This window comes from Hippocampus comes, unplaced genomic scaffold, assembly GCF_001891065.2.
Source record: "Hippocampus comes isolate QL1 unplaced genomic scaffold, H_comes_QL1_v1.1 scaffold92, whole genome shotgun sequence".
Taxonomy (NCBI): domain Eukaryota; kingdom Metazoa; phylum Chordata; class Actinopteri; order Syngnathiformes; family Syngnathidae; genus Hippocampus; species Hippocampus comes.
In genome coordinates this window covers 2,342,411-2,361,027 of record NW_017805379.1, presented here as the reverse complement: position 1 = coordinate 2,361,027, position 18,617 = coordinate 2,342,411, and the positions used below count along the sequence as shown (strand labels likewise).

General features: G+C 43.8%; 2 protein-coding genes across 3 annotated transcripts in view; both read left to right on the top strand.

Moving 5' to 3' along the window:
* Positions 1 to 1,234: 1,234 nt before the first annotated feature.
* srsf5a (serine and arginine rich splicing factor 5a) lies at positions 1,235 to 7,819 on the top strand. The gene is made up of 8 exons (XM_019872289.1): positions 1,235 to 1,357; positions 2,988 to 3,116; positions 3,216 to 3,286; positions 3,371 to 3,490; positions 4,255 to 4,324; positions 6,595 to 6,668; positions 6,766 to 6,870; positions 7,016 to 7,819. The coding sequence occupies exons 2-8, from the start codon at positions 2,991 to 2,993 to the stop codon at positions 7,356 to 7,358; spliced, it is 909 nt and encodes a 302-aa protein (XP_019727848.1). The 5' UTR covers positions 1,235 to 1,357; positions 2,988 to 2,990; the 3' UTR covers positions 7,359 to 7,819.
* Positions 7,820 to 8,596: 777 nt separating this feature from the next.
* Positions 8,597 to 18,617, top strand: part of pacs2 (phosphofurin acidic cluster sorting protein 2) — a 26,640-nt gene continuing 16,619 nt past the window's right edge. For both annotated transcript variants that reach the window (XM_019872287.1, XM_019872286.1), the window contains exon 1: positions 8,597 to 8,902. In XM_019872287.1, coding sequence (XP_019727846.1) covers positions 8,784 to 8,902 — 119 coding nt within the window. In that variant the 5' untranslated portion in view covers positions 8,597 to 8,783. The remainder of the gene's footprint in view (positions 8,903 to 18,617) is intronic.

The window sequence follows — 18,617 nt, the reverse complement described above, 5'->3', positions numbered from 1 at the left end:
AAAGAAAGCACATGACATACATTGTCCTGGCTGCTTTTGTCTCTTTTCCAGGGCCAAACTTTGCGTCAGCAGAGTAACAAACAAAACGGAAAAAAAAGACTTGACGCTTCAGAGACACTTTGGATGGCGCCTAAAAAGCTTCCCTCAGGGCCTTGCAAACGGGAACGCTTTTGTGTCCACGAATCCAGTTCCTTCCTGCCTTTGGAACACGTGGAACCTTTTGTGATTGTTTCTTTCCTTCTTACGCGTTTGTTTTTTAAGGTTGTTTTTTCCATAACAGCGATTCTTGTGCTTTTGTTGCGGTCTGGACTCTGGAGTGACGCCGTCCTCGTGTGCGGACCTGCTGCTGCTCGTGCTTGTTATTCCTGAATTTCTCAACCGTGACTCATAGCATTAGAACATCATTTTTTCTTTCTCTGTCGTCATTACAAGAGACACTTTTACAAAGTGTCCCATTTGTCTTAATTCCACTTGGTTAAACTCATGTTATACGGGATTCAGCACACACCTGCCAGGCTGCCAACAAGTGCCTCAGATTAAATAAAAAGAAGAGAGTTCAGCTGTTCTAGTACGCTTTTCCTGGCTTTCATATTACATTTGTCTCTTTTACACATTTGATATATTTGGATATATACGTACCGCTTTTAAAACAAGTGTAAGATGTCGAGATCAATTAATTGAGATTTTAGCAAGCATTATGGGACTCGACACACATGATTTACTAATTTTCTTTTGCGGACCACATAAAATGATGTGGCGGACCGGATCTGGCCCCCATGCCTTAAGTTTGACACCTGCTTTCAAGGGTTCCACGAAAAGGGACGATTCCAAGTGTGGTACAACCAAGTCCCACTGGTGGTTCGTGAGCTCCCTCTACTGGTAGCGTTATTATAAATCTCAGCGAGTTCGAGGCAGCACACGCCCTCTTGCAATATGATTGGCTGGTGGATCCAGGGAAGTCATATCCTACTCTGCGCAGATGAAATGAGATGCGAAATGACATGATTTCAGTAATGCTTCACATTTGTTCTGCTTTAAAGAAAAAAATATAAATTGATTACGTTTAGGATTGGTGGTATGTATTCATAAAAAAAAAAAAAAAAAAAACGTCACCCAAATAAGAAATGCTCTTCCCCTGCAGTTGGACGCGTCAGGGATGGAGCAGCCAATCATTTTCCAGTTGAGCGGCCCCGCAGCCAATCATTTTGCAGTAGGGTGCGCGTGCCTAGATCTCAAGTAGGATTCATTCTAACGCCCAGTTGTCCGTTCGCCATTTTGAGGCAGTCAAGCGAAGCTGAGGCAGAAGCAGTAACGGCCTTAGAACGACTTACATTCAACCTTCCCAGGCCAAGCCGAGGTAAGACTACGAGGAAAAATGCGTATGACGTACACTTTAATTCTGAAGTTATCCAATGCCTCGACCGAAATTGGACGCAAATTGTGTATTTCCCTGCGCTAAACCCTCGTTAGCTCGCTGCGGCTAACGGGCATCGTGGCAAGCTAGCAATGAGCTACCCACGGTTCCACTAAACGATGCGAAACATCGGGCCTATTTTCTATGCTTTTTAGTCTAACAACCCTTCTGTTGCAAAACGCGAAATGTGAATTTGCATTGCATGTTTAACTGCAATTTAAGCCGTCGTCGTTTGGGCAGAGTCATCGCGACATCGTCGTAGTTAAGGGCTGGGCAGGCCTCGGATTCGTTCTGTTGTGTTGGACTTTTGTTCCTTTTAAATCGAAACCAACTTGAGGAGTACTAAATAGCAAGGGGCGAAGAACGGCTAAATGCGTGTAGTATCGGTGCTATTTATGGACGCTGCTCGCTTTCAGTATATTTATACAACAATGACGCATAGGGGTTGTTTACAGAGGGCGTTATGTATAAACTACATTAGCAGTGTAAGCACAGCAGACGGTTGTCAAACTGGTTGAATCACGATTTTGGCGGCCCTGAACTATTTCCGATCTCGATTCATTGTGGTGATTTTAAGGCTGTCTGAGTTTGGTCCCTAACATGTCAGAAAGTACGATTATTTTTCGGACTATAGCCACAATATTTTAAGTTTGTCTGGTTCTGCAATTTATGCTGAGTTGCGACTTCTGTATATAGTCAAATTAGAGCTCGAATTGGCATTCAAGATAGCAGTTCCCTAATCGTGTTGACCTGCATTTGGCTATTTGCAAATACTTGTGATGCATTACTACGGGTGGCCATTAGGCGGCGGTAGCAGCCAAGGCGGGGGCGAACAGCAAACCAAACATGGCACCCTTTATTTTCATATTTACATTGCAAAAGCAACTACCCTTCAATGCCGTGATGCTACCTGTGCCAATCATCCAGATAACAGGACTCAGCTGCTCGAAACAAGGCGCGTGCCGCCGACATTTTCATCTGTTGCCACGATTGGCCTTTCTACAGCAGATCACATTAAAACAGTCCCAGATTGATATTGTGGAGAACAAGAAGAAATGGGAGCTAGTGTAGCACGCTGCTTTGTAATGTAAGGTAATACTGTAAAAATGCATACGAACTGACCAGATTTTTAGCTTTTTATTTTTTTATCTATACGGTTCTTGGTCTCTCAATTCGTCTGCTACTCAGGGAAGCCCGTTCTCTGATTGGCTTACAAGTTTCAGTCAAAAAAAAAAAAAATACGCACAGTCCCGTATGAGCAAAAAAGATTCTGACGGGGTCTCTTGCTCGTAAACCTCGACCTGAATAGTGCAGGTGGAAAACAGTGGTGAGAGGAGCAGTTTGGGCAATAGAATAGGTCTTCAATCAAATTTTTTGTAAATGAATTTGTTATTGTAGATTTTAGAGCGTTTGGAATGCTTATTCCATGTTCTTACATCAAGCTGTCAGTCATTTGTCACATTTCTACTTGGACGCAAAAGTCTGTCCACCAACAACTTTGTATTCATAACTATGTGTGTGGTGTTTTTTTTTTTTTTTTTTCATTTTTGACCTTATTATATGGTGTGAACAGATCATGAGCGGCAGTCGAGTCTTCATCGGCCGCCTGAGCCCACACGCCAGAGAGAGGGACGTGGAGAAGTTTTTCAAGGGGTTCGGACGGATCCGCGAGATCAACTTGAAGAATGGATTCGGTTTTGTGGTCAGTCTGACCGGCCTTTCTAGGGATCATATCTCATTTAGTTTCGTCCTTTTGAGGAAAAAAAAAAGAGAGAGAGAGAATTTTTTTTTTCTCCCCCAGGAGTTTGATGATCACAGGGATGCGGATGACGCCGTGTACGAATTAAATGGCAAAGAACTGTGTAGTGAAAGGTGAGGTCTTTGCTGTTTTGGACAACCGCGGTTGTTTTATTTGCTGCTCACGTGGACTTTCCCCTCCCTTTCTTGTTGTTGCAGGGTCACCATAGAGCATGCTCGCTCCAGGAGAGGAAGGGGGGTCGTCGGCAGTGGTGGGGGCGGCGGCTCCAGAATGGGAGGCTTTAGTGGTTATCGGCAATCACGCAGTAGTGGCTCCAGGTACGTCACAGTTTTTTGGGCATAACGTAATCTGCGGATGACAGAGTGCACCTGATTTAAAGCTGTCATGCCTAAATTTAGCCATAAAAAATATGTGCCTGGTCATTAGCTGTGAGGTCAGGTGGCAAGATGGTCACCCCTGAGATGGATAAATGTGAAATATTTTTCAAAATTGCTCAGTCCTAATTGTAATATCATTTTTTTGCTTCCCCCTGTTAAAAATGAATCGGAGGAGGAGAGGACCCTGAGGGGAAAATCACATTTAACATCGTAATATCTGGGGGGGCGGTGACTTAGATGAGTTTTCAAAACCACTCCTCCCTATGAATAAATACACTGGTCTGTTTTGCATTAACAGCACAATGGTCACGTGGGAGGCCTTAAATTCATAAACTTCTCTCCTTTCATTTTTAATCCATACGCATTTTTTGTTGGTATTTTTAAATATCCCCTTGTATGATGGCTGAAATAACATTTCTTCAATATCGCAAAATCAAATTTTCGCCAATTCATCAGTAGCATAATCAGTGAAGTTGTTTCTTGAAAATAATTTTGATTCCTGCAGCCTAAATTTGTCCTTGCTGGAATACCACGTTTCCTATATCCTTAAAAGCCCTGAAAACAACCCATCTTAACCAATAAAACGTCATTGTGGTCAGTGTTGCGTGCGCCCTCAAACCAAATGCTGGCTTGACTGCTTGTCTTGCTACCAAGTGTCGTTTCTGCGTTGCTGATTTTGGTCGCGTGTGTGCGTGCCTTGGCAGGTATGGACCACCGGTGCGCACGGACCACCGGTTGATAGTGGAGAACCTGTCGTCACGCATCAGCTGGCAGGTAAGACCAGTCTTGGCCTTTGTGTCCATTCCAAACAGTCCATTGTTAAGTACTCTTAGCTATTATACGATGAGATTATTTTTCCAAATTGATGCAGCATTTTAGCAATGGGGCCATGTCAATATGCGTCCCCTTAGCCAATTGGCCAAATATGCACTTTTTCTTTTCTTCCAGAGAGAGCGAGTGTAAAAGCAGCAGCTCACTGCTGGTTTTTATTTTTAATTTTTGGCTAATGTAATAAACAGCCTTGTATGGTTGCCTGTTTAAAAAAAAAAAAAAAAAAAATATGGCCAACACACACCCTCCTCGGAGGGCTCACAAGTGTGTCGCGCCTTCTCTCCTGGTTGTGTTCTGAATGGTGTCCATTTGGTGCCTCTCCTTACACGCAGTTGCCGCCGGTCTAAAGTCTTGGCTGGGCCCCGGTAGCGGGCGAAAGTGGTCTAGCGCAGGATACGGTAGCCTTAGGAGGTCCGTAAGCCGGTCTGGAGGTTCTGTGGGCTGGCATCCCCGACTGCTGTAACGCCCTCTCAAATCTGCGGGAGGGCCACAAGCCGCCCTCTTTGGGGTGTTTTTCTGTTGCTGTGACGGGGTGTTGAGTGCCCCCTCCTCCCACTGCTACTACTCGCTCTCTGGTGGTTCCGTACTTGTGGAGGCCTGGAGGTCGAGGTCGTTTCTCGAGGGCTTAACACTGCATTGGTTCCCATTTGCTATTTGGACACGTGGCGCTATGCTAATGTCTTCCTGGTAATGGACACGGTAAGTAGCATTACAACTCATGTGATTTGTGTTTTTGTAGCAGTGACGCAAGGCATTATCGGGGGTGGGCAAACTTTTTTTTTTTTTAAGTTTATTGAAAAAAAATCAATAGTGCAGTGAACCCCGCAGTAATTTTAAGGAACACATTAAAATAAAATGAATGATATATTCAATACATTTAAAATAGTATTTTATTGACATCAGATTATTTGACAAATTTCATGACCAAAATGAATAAATAACTTAACAGATTTTTAAAAAAAGGGAAAAATGGCTAAATTGATGCAGCTTATATTACGTCATTCAAGATCAGGGGTTGTCAACCTTTTTGAAAGTTCTTGGGGACTGATTAATGCAAAAGCCACCCACATTCGTGTATATTTCTGAAATATGAAATTCGCTGAAATGACCTTGAACGGGAATAATATTTACATAGGTGGAGAGATTATTCGATTTTCAATTAGCAGCAATGATTTCATATGGCGACGGATAAATATCAATATGTAACACTTTAAAAAACACTTGACCAATATTTTCATATAATCATTTCGCTGGTGAGCTATTTTTAAGAACGGGCCCCGCGCCCACTCCTGAGTTCCTTGGGTGGGTCGACCTGTTTCCCACAGGGACTGTGTTGGTGACCCCTGATCCCGATGATGTAAATGCTGAGTGAGCCAGATTCAAGTATGAATTCTTTGCCCACCCCTGCACTATAGAAAAGCTTTTCCACACTACATGATTGGCCAAAACAGAATTGTCAAACAGTGGCGTCACTCAGTCTTCAGTGGCTAAAGCTAATGGGTAGTGAGGCCCTTAAACCATTTATTTATTATTATTAAAGCTTAATTTTTTTTTATTTTGTTCAATTCAAACCACTTGTATTGCACCCAAAAAGTTGCAGCCTGTTTCCACTGCGAGGTACTGGCTCGAGAAACTGCGGAATCCACGCCACATGAGAGAACCAGACTTTCTTGAGTTATCTGGAATGTGGCTGCCGGTCACGGTAAGGCGACAAGTTTCTATCCAAAGGGAAGACGAAATCCACAACTGAGAATGCCGAGTACAGAACTACTGGCCCGGTTGACGGGGTTAGCATAAGTTCTATTTTTTATTTTTTTTTCCCCCCCTCCTCAAAAGTCACCGCAATTTGGACAAATCAGCTCAGCCATTGAGCGGCCAGCTTTTTTGTCGGCCATTTTGTCTCCTACAAACAGTAACACACGCCCCCAGTGTGCTGAGAAGGTATTGCGCAGTGGAAAGGGTTTTTTTTTTTTTCTGGCGACATTGCTATTTCAAAAGTAGGTAGAACTTCATTTTTTTTAGTCCACAACACAGATATCTAGAGTGACAGTCTGCACACTAGAATAGCCAGTGAGAGAGCGTGTGTGTGTATGTGTGTGTGTGTTGCTTTTTTTGCTGTGTGCTCATGTCTCTCCCCTCCAGGTGTGAACAAAGCTCAGGTTCCTGAGGGGCCCCCTTGCGCTGCTTTTGTTCTAACTCGTGCTCTCATGCAGGACCTCAAAGACCTGATGAGAAAAGCTGGAGAGGTGACCTTTGTTGATGCACACAGGCCCAACAAAAACGAAGGGTGAGTTGTCGCGCGCCGGCTTACCGCCCCACCCTTCCTTTCGTGTGTGTGTATGTATCAAGCTGACTCATCGCTCTTCGGGGTTCTTCTTCCGCAGGGTTGTTGAGTTTGCATCCCGCAGTGACATGAAGAACGCCATCTCCAAGCTGGATGGCACCGAGCTTAACGGACGCAAGATTAAGATCTTTGAGGACAGTCGCGGGTGAGTTTAAGAGCGGAAGCCAAGTCACGAATCACAAAATAGATTTTTACTTTGACATCAGATTAATTGTTACGACTGTTTGCTGAAGATGCAGGGTACGGTGAGGACTTTTCTGAATCCTTTGATTTCCTTTTTTCACCTCCAGCCACAGCAGGAGCCGTTCTCGCTCCCGCAGCCGCAGCTACTCGCGCAGCCGCTCCCGCTCCCGCAGTCGCAACCGCTCCAGGAGCCGCAGCCGCTCCCGCACACCCAGCCGCACCCCAGAAAAGAAGGCGGCAAGCGGCGGCAGTGGCACCAAAGCCGGTGACCGCTCCCCCTCCCGCTCCAAATCCCGCTCCAAGTCTCGCTCAAAGTCTCGCTCCAAGTCCCGGTCCCGGTCCCCGCGCTCCCGTTCCCGTTCGCCAGCCCCGGCTCAGAACAACCAGTCGCGCTCCCGTTCCAGGTCCCGCTCACGATCCCGCTCTGCCTCCGCTGAGAGCAAACACTGAGAACGAAAAGTTGTGTACATGATTGTCTTTTTATTAAATTCCATGAATGGTGGCTTCTTAATCATTTTTGTTTTGTTTTTTTTGTCGTTCTTAGTTTCGAGGTGCTTCCACAAGAAAGCCCATCTTTTTTTCTCTCCCTTTCTAATATGTGGTCGCGCCCCTTCGTATGGTTTAAGTCCTATTTTGTAATGTTTGTGTCAGAGCATGAGCGAGCGTACTTAATTTTGGTGCAGGCGCCATCCTTTTGAGATGACACTTGTTGCATTCACTGCCCTCACCTATGAACAAGATGCATTTCGATGGACTGTTTGACGTATCGTCAGGACGTTATTACATGCAGGAATTGTTCATTCAAAATAAAGCTCGCTCATTTCTGATGGCAAAACAAGTGACTTTCACTGTTTTATGTTTTGTGGATTGAGTCACATTTGTTGTCTGACAATAAACTTTTCACAAACTGAGTCGTGATTGATTTGCCTACCCTTTTAGAAATTTCAAACGCTGTCCTGGCAGATGTGTCAGACTACTGTGTTCAGGCTCAGCTGATTTGAAAAGCTAAAATAGGAAAATGCATTTTTTGGGCGTCGATGGGAGGACTCTTTCACCCAAGATGGTTCTGTGAGGTCGTATTAATCCCCCCAAAAAATCCATGCAGCACTCCCCGGTAACCTTGATGCTGAACTACTGGCTAATCTCTCCAGAAACAACCAAATATTTAGACGTTGTTATATAACTCACTAAACACTTGGTTTTTGAGGAATTCTAGTACTTCTGATATACACTTGGGGGCAGTGAAACTTCGATTTTTTTTTTAAACCCCCTTCATATAATTTCTCATTTTTTAATAGCTGAGTAAAATGGTGAATTTTAATGAGTTTGAGAACCAAAGTTGTGGGGAAAACAAGCGGACATTTTACCCCTCCGTTCATAAAAACCTGTGCTCATTCACTTATCAACCAGGCAAGTAAACAAGTGAATGTGGGTCAAATGTTGCCCAGGGGAAAATACGAAGGCAACATTTTCGCTTAACATTTTTACTGGGGCTTATTTCAAATATATTTTGCTCTCCAACATCGGTAAAGTTGGTGGAAATATTGTGTGTTCCAGCTCCGCCCCTCCAGTCTGCCTATGAGCCACTAATCTGCCCTCCAATGCTGAACGAGGAGCAACGTGGTGGGCACAACAAGCCCCGCGGTCACTCGCTCCTCCCGGGCTTGGACCCCCCTCCCTCCCCCCTCCAGTCCCGCCCCCCACCACACCCGCACCGCACCTCTACGGAGCCGAGCAAAGCGACAAGGAGCTGGGGTGAAGAGACAGCGAGGCTCGTCCTTCGACCGTGGCACTACCGTGACCGAAGGACGCCCCTCTTTTCCCGGACTCACGTCCAACACTTGAGCCGGCGTGGACGAACGCGACCCGGGCACCATGGCTGAGAGAAGTGGCCGGCTAAGCTTCCCCGGCAGCGGGGCTCTCGACAGACCGGTGCCGATGAATTTGTTCGCAACGTGGGAAATCGATGGTTCGTCCCCGAACTGCATCCCGAGGTAATCCCGCCGCTGCACCCCCCGCATGCATGCGGCGTCCTTTTAAAACTTTGACCGATACTGCACTGCCCGGGCTAGGGCATCGCTACCATTATCACACGGGGTTGTTGCGGTGGATACCCGAGCCCAGAAATGGGGGCTCATGGGCCGCATCCAGTAATGTGTTGTGATGGAGGGCTGCATGCAATTGGGCGGGATGCTACACACCCAAATGCCCCCCTCGCCCCCTCACTTTAGGGTTAATATCATCCCAAAAAACATTGATTTGATTTAAATCCATATATTTTTTTTAACATGATGTGGATCAAAGGAACACAAATGTACATTTATGCTACAATAATACATTTTAAATGAAAATAGGACACCTAATTAGGTACACCTGCACCATCAAATGCGCTGGTGTCTAACTCAAGGCCCGTGGGCCAGATCTGGCTCAGCACATCATTATCATTATATGTGGCCTACAAAATCATGTGCGTCAACTTCTACGATCCTTGCTAAAATTTGTACCCAATTTCAAATTGGCATGTGCAATAAATAATTACATTGCAATTTTCCAGGAAAATGTTACCCCTTTCACAATAATGATAAGTGAACAAGCTATTATCCTTCATTTCTGATTTTAGAACTAGTGATGTACTGTAATGTAATGACACGATCAGACGATTTAAAACATTTATTTGGTTTCACCATCACAACGACCCTCTGATGGAAGCTGTAACTACGTGTCCCTCAACAAAAAAAGAGTTTGACACCATATGATAAAATGACATTTGCAGACTATGCTAAACTCGAAAGTTTCTTAAATTAAATTCGACTTTCCATCAATGAAAGCTCAGTAGGCTCATGAAGTTGTCAGGTACATATACTAAACTAACACCTTGACTAACTATGCTAAACTAATTTGAGGATACAAGAGCACATAGTGTACGTTAGTATATGCTACTCAAAGCTAGACTATTTCAGTATCCTAAATACAGATCAAGGATAAATTGTAGTGCTGTACTTTTATTAATTATGGTCAAATAAGACAAAGATAATGTAACAATACTAGCATAATGTGTAAAGTAATATGCTAACCAAAGCTTTCGCTGATGAAGTATGTTAAACTACTTAAACTCTGGGGTCCATTTGTTAATCCAGTTATCATTATGCTGAATTAAACTAAGGTTATGAGAATTGACTCACAAAGTATGCTCTTTGGAATCGTATGATTGTTATTCTAAAACGGGTATGCTAAAATTAGCCTAAATGCTAGTGTGCGAAAAGAAACTCATTTCTAGCTTAGTGAAATGATGTTTCAGTGGCTATTTTTTTAGTTTCAGCGTGAGTGTCCCTCGTGATTATCTTTGTTCTTAATTGGGAGCAGTGACTTCTTATTTCCTTATCTAATCCATATCCATTTTTGCCTTGCCCGGAGGGCTCTGATGGGGACCTCAGACGCGCGAGGCTATTAGGCGGCCAAGCTTCTCCAAGTCACATGCGGTTATGCGCCCACACACTTAATCAGCCTTCTTGACGCTTATTTGCAGCGCTAATGCTACATTTTCTTTCCAACCACACAATTAATTGCGCCCATTGTCGTGGTCTGGTCACTTATTGCTAGGCAGATTTGATCAGGCGCAATCATAAGGCTGATGAGTGAATGAATTAAAAATTAATGTCTGTTATCCACACCCACTAAGTGTTTAGCTGATGATGCGTGATGCTGTCTGCAAAACAGGCCTAATAAGTAAAACAATTTCCTCTTTTTTGGGTTCTGTGTGAAAGGCGGGTATCTTTTGTCACAGCTCTGATGTGGAAATTTTGCAGGAGTTCTGTGCGACAGAGGCTAGAGATGACGGCAATATCTCACTTTGCGGGGTTCTGCGTGAAAGGCAGGTTCTCAGGATCCCTGTATTAAAGAAGCCAAAGAGACAAAGGAAATTTTCAGATTCTCTGTGTGAAAGTGGCTTGAGACCTTACGTTGATGTGCCAATTTTACTGCATCTTTGGATGAAAAACTCCCGACATGTCTCTGTAGTGTAGTGGCCAGCACTTCGACTCTGATGTGGCAATTTTGCAGAATCTATGTGTGAAAGAAGCGAAAGACGCCTGGCTGGCGATGCGCGGGACGCTTGGGACACTCGCTCTTTTGTCCACAAGGGATGCTCGCGCTGCGGGAATGCAGAGTAGGACGGCGGAGAAGGCGGCGAGAGCTTCTCTTTGTTCGGACGCCGCCCACTTTTGTTGTTCTCCTCCCCCTCCTGCATCCAGGGAATCTTCTCCGTGGGAAGCCACACTGACGTTAGCATCTTGGTTTCGTTTTTTTTGACAGCGTTAACTCAAAGACAGCCTTGCTTGGTACAATAATAATAAGAAGAAGAATAATAATAATAAGAATAAGTTAATCAGAGTCTAGCCAATACTATTTTTTTTCTGCCAATGCCAAAGTCAATGTTTAGCAGAATTAAACTCAGATAACAGATTAATTTTTAAAAATGGTACAATTAATGACATAACTTTTTGGGGGATTGGTTCCTTAAAACTTACAGCAATCAAGATATGAATTGCAGACAGAGCATTTGACTGCTTTCAAACACTTTGTCCCACACTAGTTGTCGTAGTTGTTGTTTACAACAGAGAGAAAAATCTGCAGAGATTGGCTTTTTTTTTTTTGGGTGGGGGGTGTTTTAATGTGTTCATGTCTTTAAAAAAAAAAAAAGAACAATTGGCTAAAACATCTGCCGATTTTTGCTGACGATGAAGGCGCTAATGGCGGCCAATCAAGTCGACTGTCTGCCCTTGGTTTTGACCTGAAAAGCCCAAGTCAAGGAAATTGAGTGAATCCTTTGATGGTGCCTAAAATGAGGTCTCGTCGATGCGACTTGCACTTGACGTTACACTTCCTGTCCTCCTTGTGAATCTTAATTATTATGTAAGAGCGACGCGCTGACACAGCAAAGTCCTGGAGGACACGCGCGCACACACACACACACACACACACACACACACACACACACACACACACACACACACACACACACGCACACACATGCACACACACACACAGTCGGACAGGCTGACTTTGCTCAATTGCGGCTGTATTGGCCCAATGCAACACACCAAGACAGGTTAGCATACATAGCTAACTTAGCATACAGTGTAGGCCAAAATGTAAGTATATATTTGATATCAAATCATTTTATTACATTTTTCAGATGTTTCCTTGGCATCTTTTTCATCCTTCCCTCGATCTTCCTTCCTTCCTTCCTTCCTTCCTTCCTTCCTTCTGCAGTTTCTTTGTTCCTTCCTTCCTTTCCTCAGAGCCACTTTTTATTTCGCATGTTTCCTTCCTTTCTTCACGTGTACCTATTTTCCTTTCTTCCTTCCTTGGTTTGCTAATATGTAAGCACACAATAGCCGCGTGTTACAAAGAACCTCCGAGGACGTTGATTGTGCTTGCCATTAGTGGGATTTAAACATCGTAATCACTCAGGAGCACGCACGCGCACACACATCAACACAGCAGCCATTTCCTGCCACTAAATGAACGTTTCCAGTCCGCGCTCTGGGAAATTAAAAAAAAAAAAAGTTGATTTGACCGCTTCCAAAGCTCCACTTGGCCGCGTTAGCAGATTAGCGGGGACTCTCACTAATGAACACTATTGTCCAGAACGGCTTTTTGCCAGATTGTTTTTTTCCGCTACCATAGCTCACTTTACTCATTTTACAGGCTTTCCTCCTTTCATCACTCAAGCAAATTCTACTTTTTTTATTTTATTTTATTTTTTATTTTTTGGGTGACACCCTGGGAAGTTTTCTTGTGGTGTAATTGTCAGATGTTGATATTCTCATTTGTCACCAGCGCCTGCATTTTGATTCATTTCCTCAAATGTTATATTGTCATGCTTATAATTTTTCGACGTTGATTTGTCTTATTTATTATTTTGGCAGTCGCACGCTCTCGCTTTTCATCGTTTATGACCTGGAAGCTGTTTGATTTGTGTCCAGATGTTGACTTAACAGACATTAGTAATTGATGAAAGCACTATTTGGCAGGCTGCTTTAGCAGTTTGTATTTATTGTGATGAAAAAAAAAAAAAAAAAGAAATGTTCGAAATGATAGTCAGTCTGTGTGATGAAGTGCAGTTGTATGCCATCGTAAAACGACTTTTTTTTTTGGCGAAGATGAGCACTTTGCAAAAAAAAAAACCAAAACAAAACAGCTGTGGACTTTCTCAAAAATAGCATTTTTGAAAGAGTGTGGGGTGACTAGTGTGTTAGTAAATAAAAGCCATCAATATGAACATGTAGAAACGGCAAGTGCTGCTAAGCTAACATCGACGCTTTCCATTAGCGTGAATGGGACAGCCACCCTCCTTGCTAACATGGCCGCCACCCATTGATGGGCACGTCGCCACTACCAACATAGCCGCCACATTTTTGTGTGTGTCTGAGCCAGCTTTAAGCCTGTTTATCTGAACAAGAGTAGCGCAACCCACAAGCATGTGACAGTCTTCTGATGCCTCCACAGATCCCTTCAGTGGCACTGCGGCCAATTCTGGAACGAACAGAGTTAATCAGCTATTTTAGAGTTGCCTGGAACACAGTTTTCTGTCCATTGATCTGTTGTTTCCAAAAGTGGTCTTTAGCTCAATGAGACAATTCAGTAATCTACACGTAATTCGCAATCTTCATGTCATTAGCGCCCACAATAAATGATTTGGAAATTGTGAAAATATAAATTCCCTTCATCTTTATTTTCCACTTCCTGTCTTCCCTCTCTCCATCCCTCCGCCTGTTCATTTCTTTCCTGCCCTCATCGCTTGGCCGGTTGCTGCTCCTAAAGCGCTCGGTCGCCCCTCCTCCTCATTCATCTTTTATTCGTTTAGGAAAATCTAAAGAATGTTCTCGCGCCTCTGTGGGAGCCATCCAGATCGTATCGTGTCCCCCCCCCCCCCCAGATAAGTACGTGTGTGTTTGTGCGTGCGTGAGAGGCTAATTAAAAGGCGGCGGCGTGAGACCGCTGCCAAAAATATTCAAGATGAAAAGGAGCCTGACACGAGGTCTTGCCCGCCTCTATCAATAAATGATGATGATGATGATGATGAGGAGGAGGAGGTGCGTATCCCGAGAGTCTTTATGGAGAAAAAGAAGATGATCATCTTAATGACTTTTTATTTTTATCCATTTTTCTCTTCCCTTTTATCATTGGAGGGGGAAAAAAGCGATTCATGAATAATGACTCTGTTGGAGTTACGTGCTCATACAAATGAGTGCGTGTCGAAGTTAAAACACTTATTTGAATTTTCCATCATTTGAACTCATGTGTTTTTAATGCGACCCAATGCAGAGTATAAATTATGTTATGGATTTTGTATTTTTAAAAAAGACCTACAACTTTACCAGTTAATTAACCCAATTTAGCAAAAATGCAACAGATGGAATTTTTTTTTTGAAATGCGACTCCACTCTGTTCTCCCAAGACAAGAGACATGAAAATCGATGAATTTTGACTTTTGACTCTCAAGTCATGACATTTCCCCCGTTGCGAAGGTAGAAAACATCTCCTTCTCTCTTCAGGCTGTGGAGGAGGCGAGCTTTTAGCTTTGAATGATCCACTGACACACAATCGCCAGGAAGGAGTTTAGACTTTGCCTCACTGACTCACCTGTTTGTTATTATTGTGTGTGTGTGTGTGTGTGTGTGTGTGTGTGTGTGTGTGTGTGTGTGTGTGTGTGTGCGCGCGTGCGTGCGTGCGTGTGTGTGTGTGAGACAAAAAATCTCAAGTCCAAAGTGTCTTTATGACTTTATGAGGTACTACACAACTAAACACATATACACATGGTGTACTTAATGTTACGGCCTGTAAAAGTATTCCCATGGAGGAAGTCAATGTTTTGATTCGCGGATAAAGAATATATGCCTGTTTACTTCCACAGCGCCATATCATTACTTTTGTTTGCGTGTGCAGCATCGCCCATTCACAGACTCGTCCTGTCATAGCATATTCTTCTTTGGTCTGACAGGTTGGGCTCAAAATCTATTTTGGGCTGCACCACACACACACACACACACACACACACACACACACACACACACACACACACACACACACACACACACACACACACACACACAGAGTCATACTTACATGTCCCGAGCCAGCCCGTAAATCCCACTGCTGAATATTGCATGAGCATCTGAACACCGAAGAGCCGACGGCAGACGTCTGAATAATGTGGAGGAGCCACAGCTGATGGATTATACACACCGTGTGTACGTGTGTGTATTGGTGTGTGTGTGTGTGTGTGTGTGTGTGTGTGTGTGGTCTGTGGTCACTTGTTTAACATCGTCTACTCAACGCGTATTGTTAGTGAATTAGCAAGATGCTCAGTGAGTGCTGTGTCTCAATATTCATGATTTTGTGTGTACGTGTGTGTGTGTGTGTGTGTGTGTGTTGTGTGTTGATGTATTCCACATTGCAACACTCGCATGAAAGCGCTCTGGCCCTCAGACTTATGAGCAGTTGAAATAGCCGTCCTCGCTGAACTCTTGCCCAAGCTGGTGTGTTTGAATTGAGAGTTCCGTTTCACCGTTTTCACTCAGCGGTTCACGACACACTTGTTGCTAGGCGGAATTTGCAAGTATAATTAATAACAATATAATTAACCATAAAAAAAGGAGAGTGTGAAGAAACCAACTGGTTTATTCATGGGTTGTTCCTGTGCAAACTGTGGTATTTGTGTGTTGGGTGTTTGCCTTTATTGGCTTCGGCTCTCCTTGCCCACATGCGAGGGCATGACAGTACCGTAGTACCACAATAACAAAAACAAAAAATCTTTACAAATGTTATAAATAAATCGTCCACAGCACACACATCATCAGATGAAATGATGTCCGCTGCCGTGTACCTCAACTTTTTGCAGATCTTAAAGCCCCACGAATTCTGCCTAGCAACAAGTCGCTGACTTTGAGGACACCGTGTCTCAATTCCAAGAACACCGAGTACCTGGCTCGTGCGCTTTTGATTTTCCACATTCAGGGTTACCATGGAAATCATCTTTCTCTCTCTCTCTTCTCGGCCGGTGCTGCTGATGTAGGTTAACAAGCGGACATGCATTATAGACAAAGTGGAGCCCAGGCGCACGCTTTCACTGTGTGAGATGCATTAGGAGCTCCTGTACTCTCGTGTGTCGTCACATGCATGCTCGGGACAGGAGAGCGCGTCCAATCGTTTGATGTGGACGTGCGTCACATTTATCGAGTTTATAGTCAACAGGTCGAAAGTGTGTGGATGTGTTTTGGGTGTTGAGACACAAGGCAGAAAGAGCTTTCGCAAAGTTTTACAGCTCGGCGCAGTGGCATTTTGGCTTTAGCACGAGAACAACTTGCACAAGAGAAATAGAAAAACCCTCATATATCTCAAATCATCTTTCCCCACTGAAATGGATAGAAATATATTTCCTCCTGTATGGGGGTGGGGGGGGGGCACAGAATGGGATTGGAAAAAAAAAACAGTTATTGTTTATTAGGATACAGATTAATTTATTGTTTGTGTTTGTTAAAAAAGAATACATGAGATCCTTGGAAACCGAAGCTCATGTTTGCGTGACGCTTATTCCTGAAAACAACCACATTGGGAAATAGAAATCAGCTTCTCTTCTCAAGGGAACTAATCACCAACCACACTGAGTCCTTTCTATTTTTTTTTTCTCTGGTCACATGTGTGGCAGCGATTCCGTGTGCCTTTTTCTTGGGTGTTGCGTTTCCGGGAATTAGATCCCGCCAACCCTTAAGGTCGGCATGCCCGGAACCTGAATCGTTGCGATCGATAAAAAAATGCACTGACGACATGAAATCCTCAGATACTCGTTGAAGGGCGACCAAGACTTTTTTTTTTTTTTGTCAAAGGGCATTGGAAATGTGACTACATCAAAATCACAGAGTTAGCGGCGTTAGCTTAGTTTAGCGTGAAGCATCCCTTGAAAAAAAAAAAAAACATTATCCAAACCATGCTAACACTCTTAGCTACATTCCAACACATTCTAAAACGAGTCCAAATTCAGTGATGATCGTGCAGCTCAAAATAACAAGCTAAAGAGGATTTAAAAAAAAAAAAAAAATTTTGTGTATGTATATTTTTTTGGTCTTAACACCCATGTCCCCCTGATTTGGATTTTTTAAATGCATATAATGCACAGAATTTTAGCAGTGAAGGCTTATAAAATCCGCCTTGTTAGCATCTCATGATCATTTGGCGTATTTGATGGCGTTCACTGTACATTCCTTGATCTGCATCAAGCATTTTTTTTTCTTAGCTACAGCTCCAGCTGGTGTATCCGGTGTCTCACTGCCCTTCTTGGCCCCCCACAATACATCCGGTCAGTCGGTGAAAATGAGTTTTGGATCTTTTTTTCCGGATGTGCACCAAAATGCCCTTCCCTTGCCCATTCAGCATCTCACCATTTTTTTAAGCTTCCGCTCATCAATCAGCTGATAACGATTTTGATACCGATCACATGGATTAGGTGCATATCACATCAGTTTTTAATTCTCGATGAATCTTTTTTTTAAAAAGTTGATGAATCACATTTTTAAAAAAAACATTCCATTCAAATTTTCATCCCTTTATTCTACAAAAACAGGACATGATTTCAAATGTACAGTGCAGAAAACATGTATGAAATCAATAAACAGCAGGCGGCGCTCATAATTGCATTTCCTCACTTCCGGCTTTTCCACTGGCCCACAAGATGATGATCACCTGATCGAGTATCCCATGTCAGCACTCAAATGCTAATATCCAGCCTTTGAAAATAAATGGAATTTTCCACAAGAAAAAAAAAAAAAAAAGAAGAAGAAGAAAGAGGACCCAGAGTGTGTGAAAGCAATGTCAAGCCTTCATTTAATGTCTTCAATCTCCACTTGGGCTTCTTATGTAATGGAATTGAAGCCTGCCCCCAATAACCCTGAAAAACAGACGAAGAAAAAAGAAAGGCTTTTAAAAACGTTGCCTTACTGTGAAATGTTTTCACTTTTGACGGTTCCAGTCGGGGCGGCCCGGTGGTCGACTCGTCGGCCTCACAGTCCAGAGGTCATGGGTGCGGCCTCGGGCTTCCTGTGGGGATTTTTCATATTCTCCCCGTGCTTGCGTGAGTTTTCCCCGGGTACTCCGGTTTCCTCCCACATTCCAAAAACATGCATGGCAGGCTGATTGAACATTCTAAAACTAAATTGTGAGCACAGATGATTGTTCGTCTATGTGTGCACTGCGATTGGCTGGCGACCAGTTCAGGGTGTGTGTGTTCCCCCCCCCCCCCCATACAGCTGGGATAGGCTCCAGCACCCTTGTGAGGATAAGCGATTTAGAAAATGGATGGATGGTTCCAGTCGGGCAGCACGATGGTGAAGTGTACAGCAGATCTCACAGCACAGAGGTCATGGATGCGATTCCCAGGTCTCCCCGTACCTGAGTGGGTTTTCTCCGGGTACTCTGTTTTCGACCGACTAGATGGGAGTTGAGATTTAAAAAAAAAAAAGAAAATCTGTTCAAATGAATTTTCACTTTTCGTCGTTACAATCTACTTGCATCGAGGGGAGCGAGGCGGTGACCAACCACACGGACCGATGGAATTTGTGTCCCGAAACTCTTGTCCGTCCCCGAGTGTCATGTGACAGTCATTGCATAATCTTCATCATAGTGCCATGCTGACCTCAGCAAAGGCTCGCG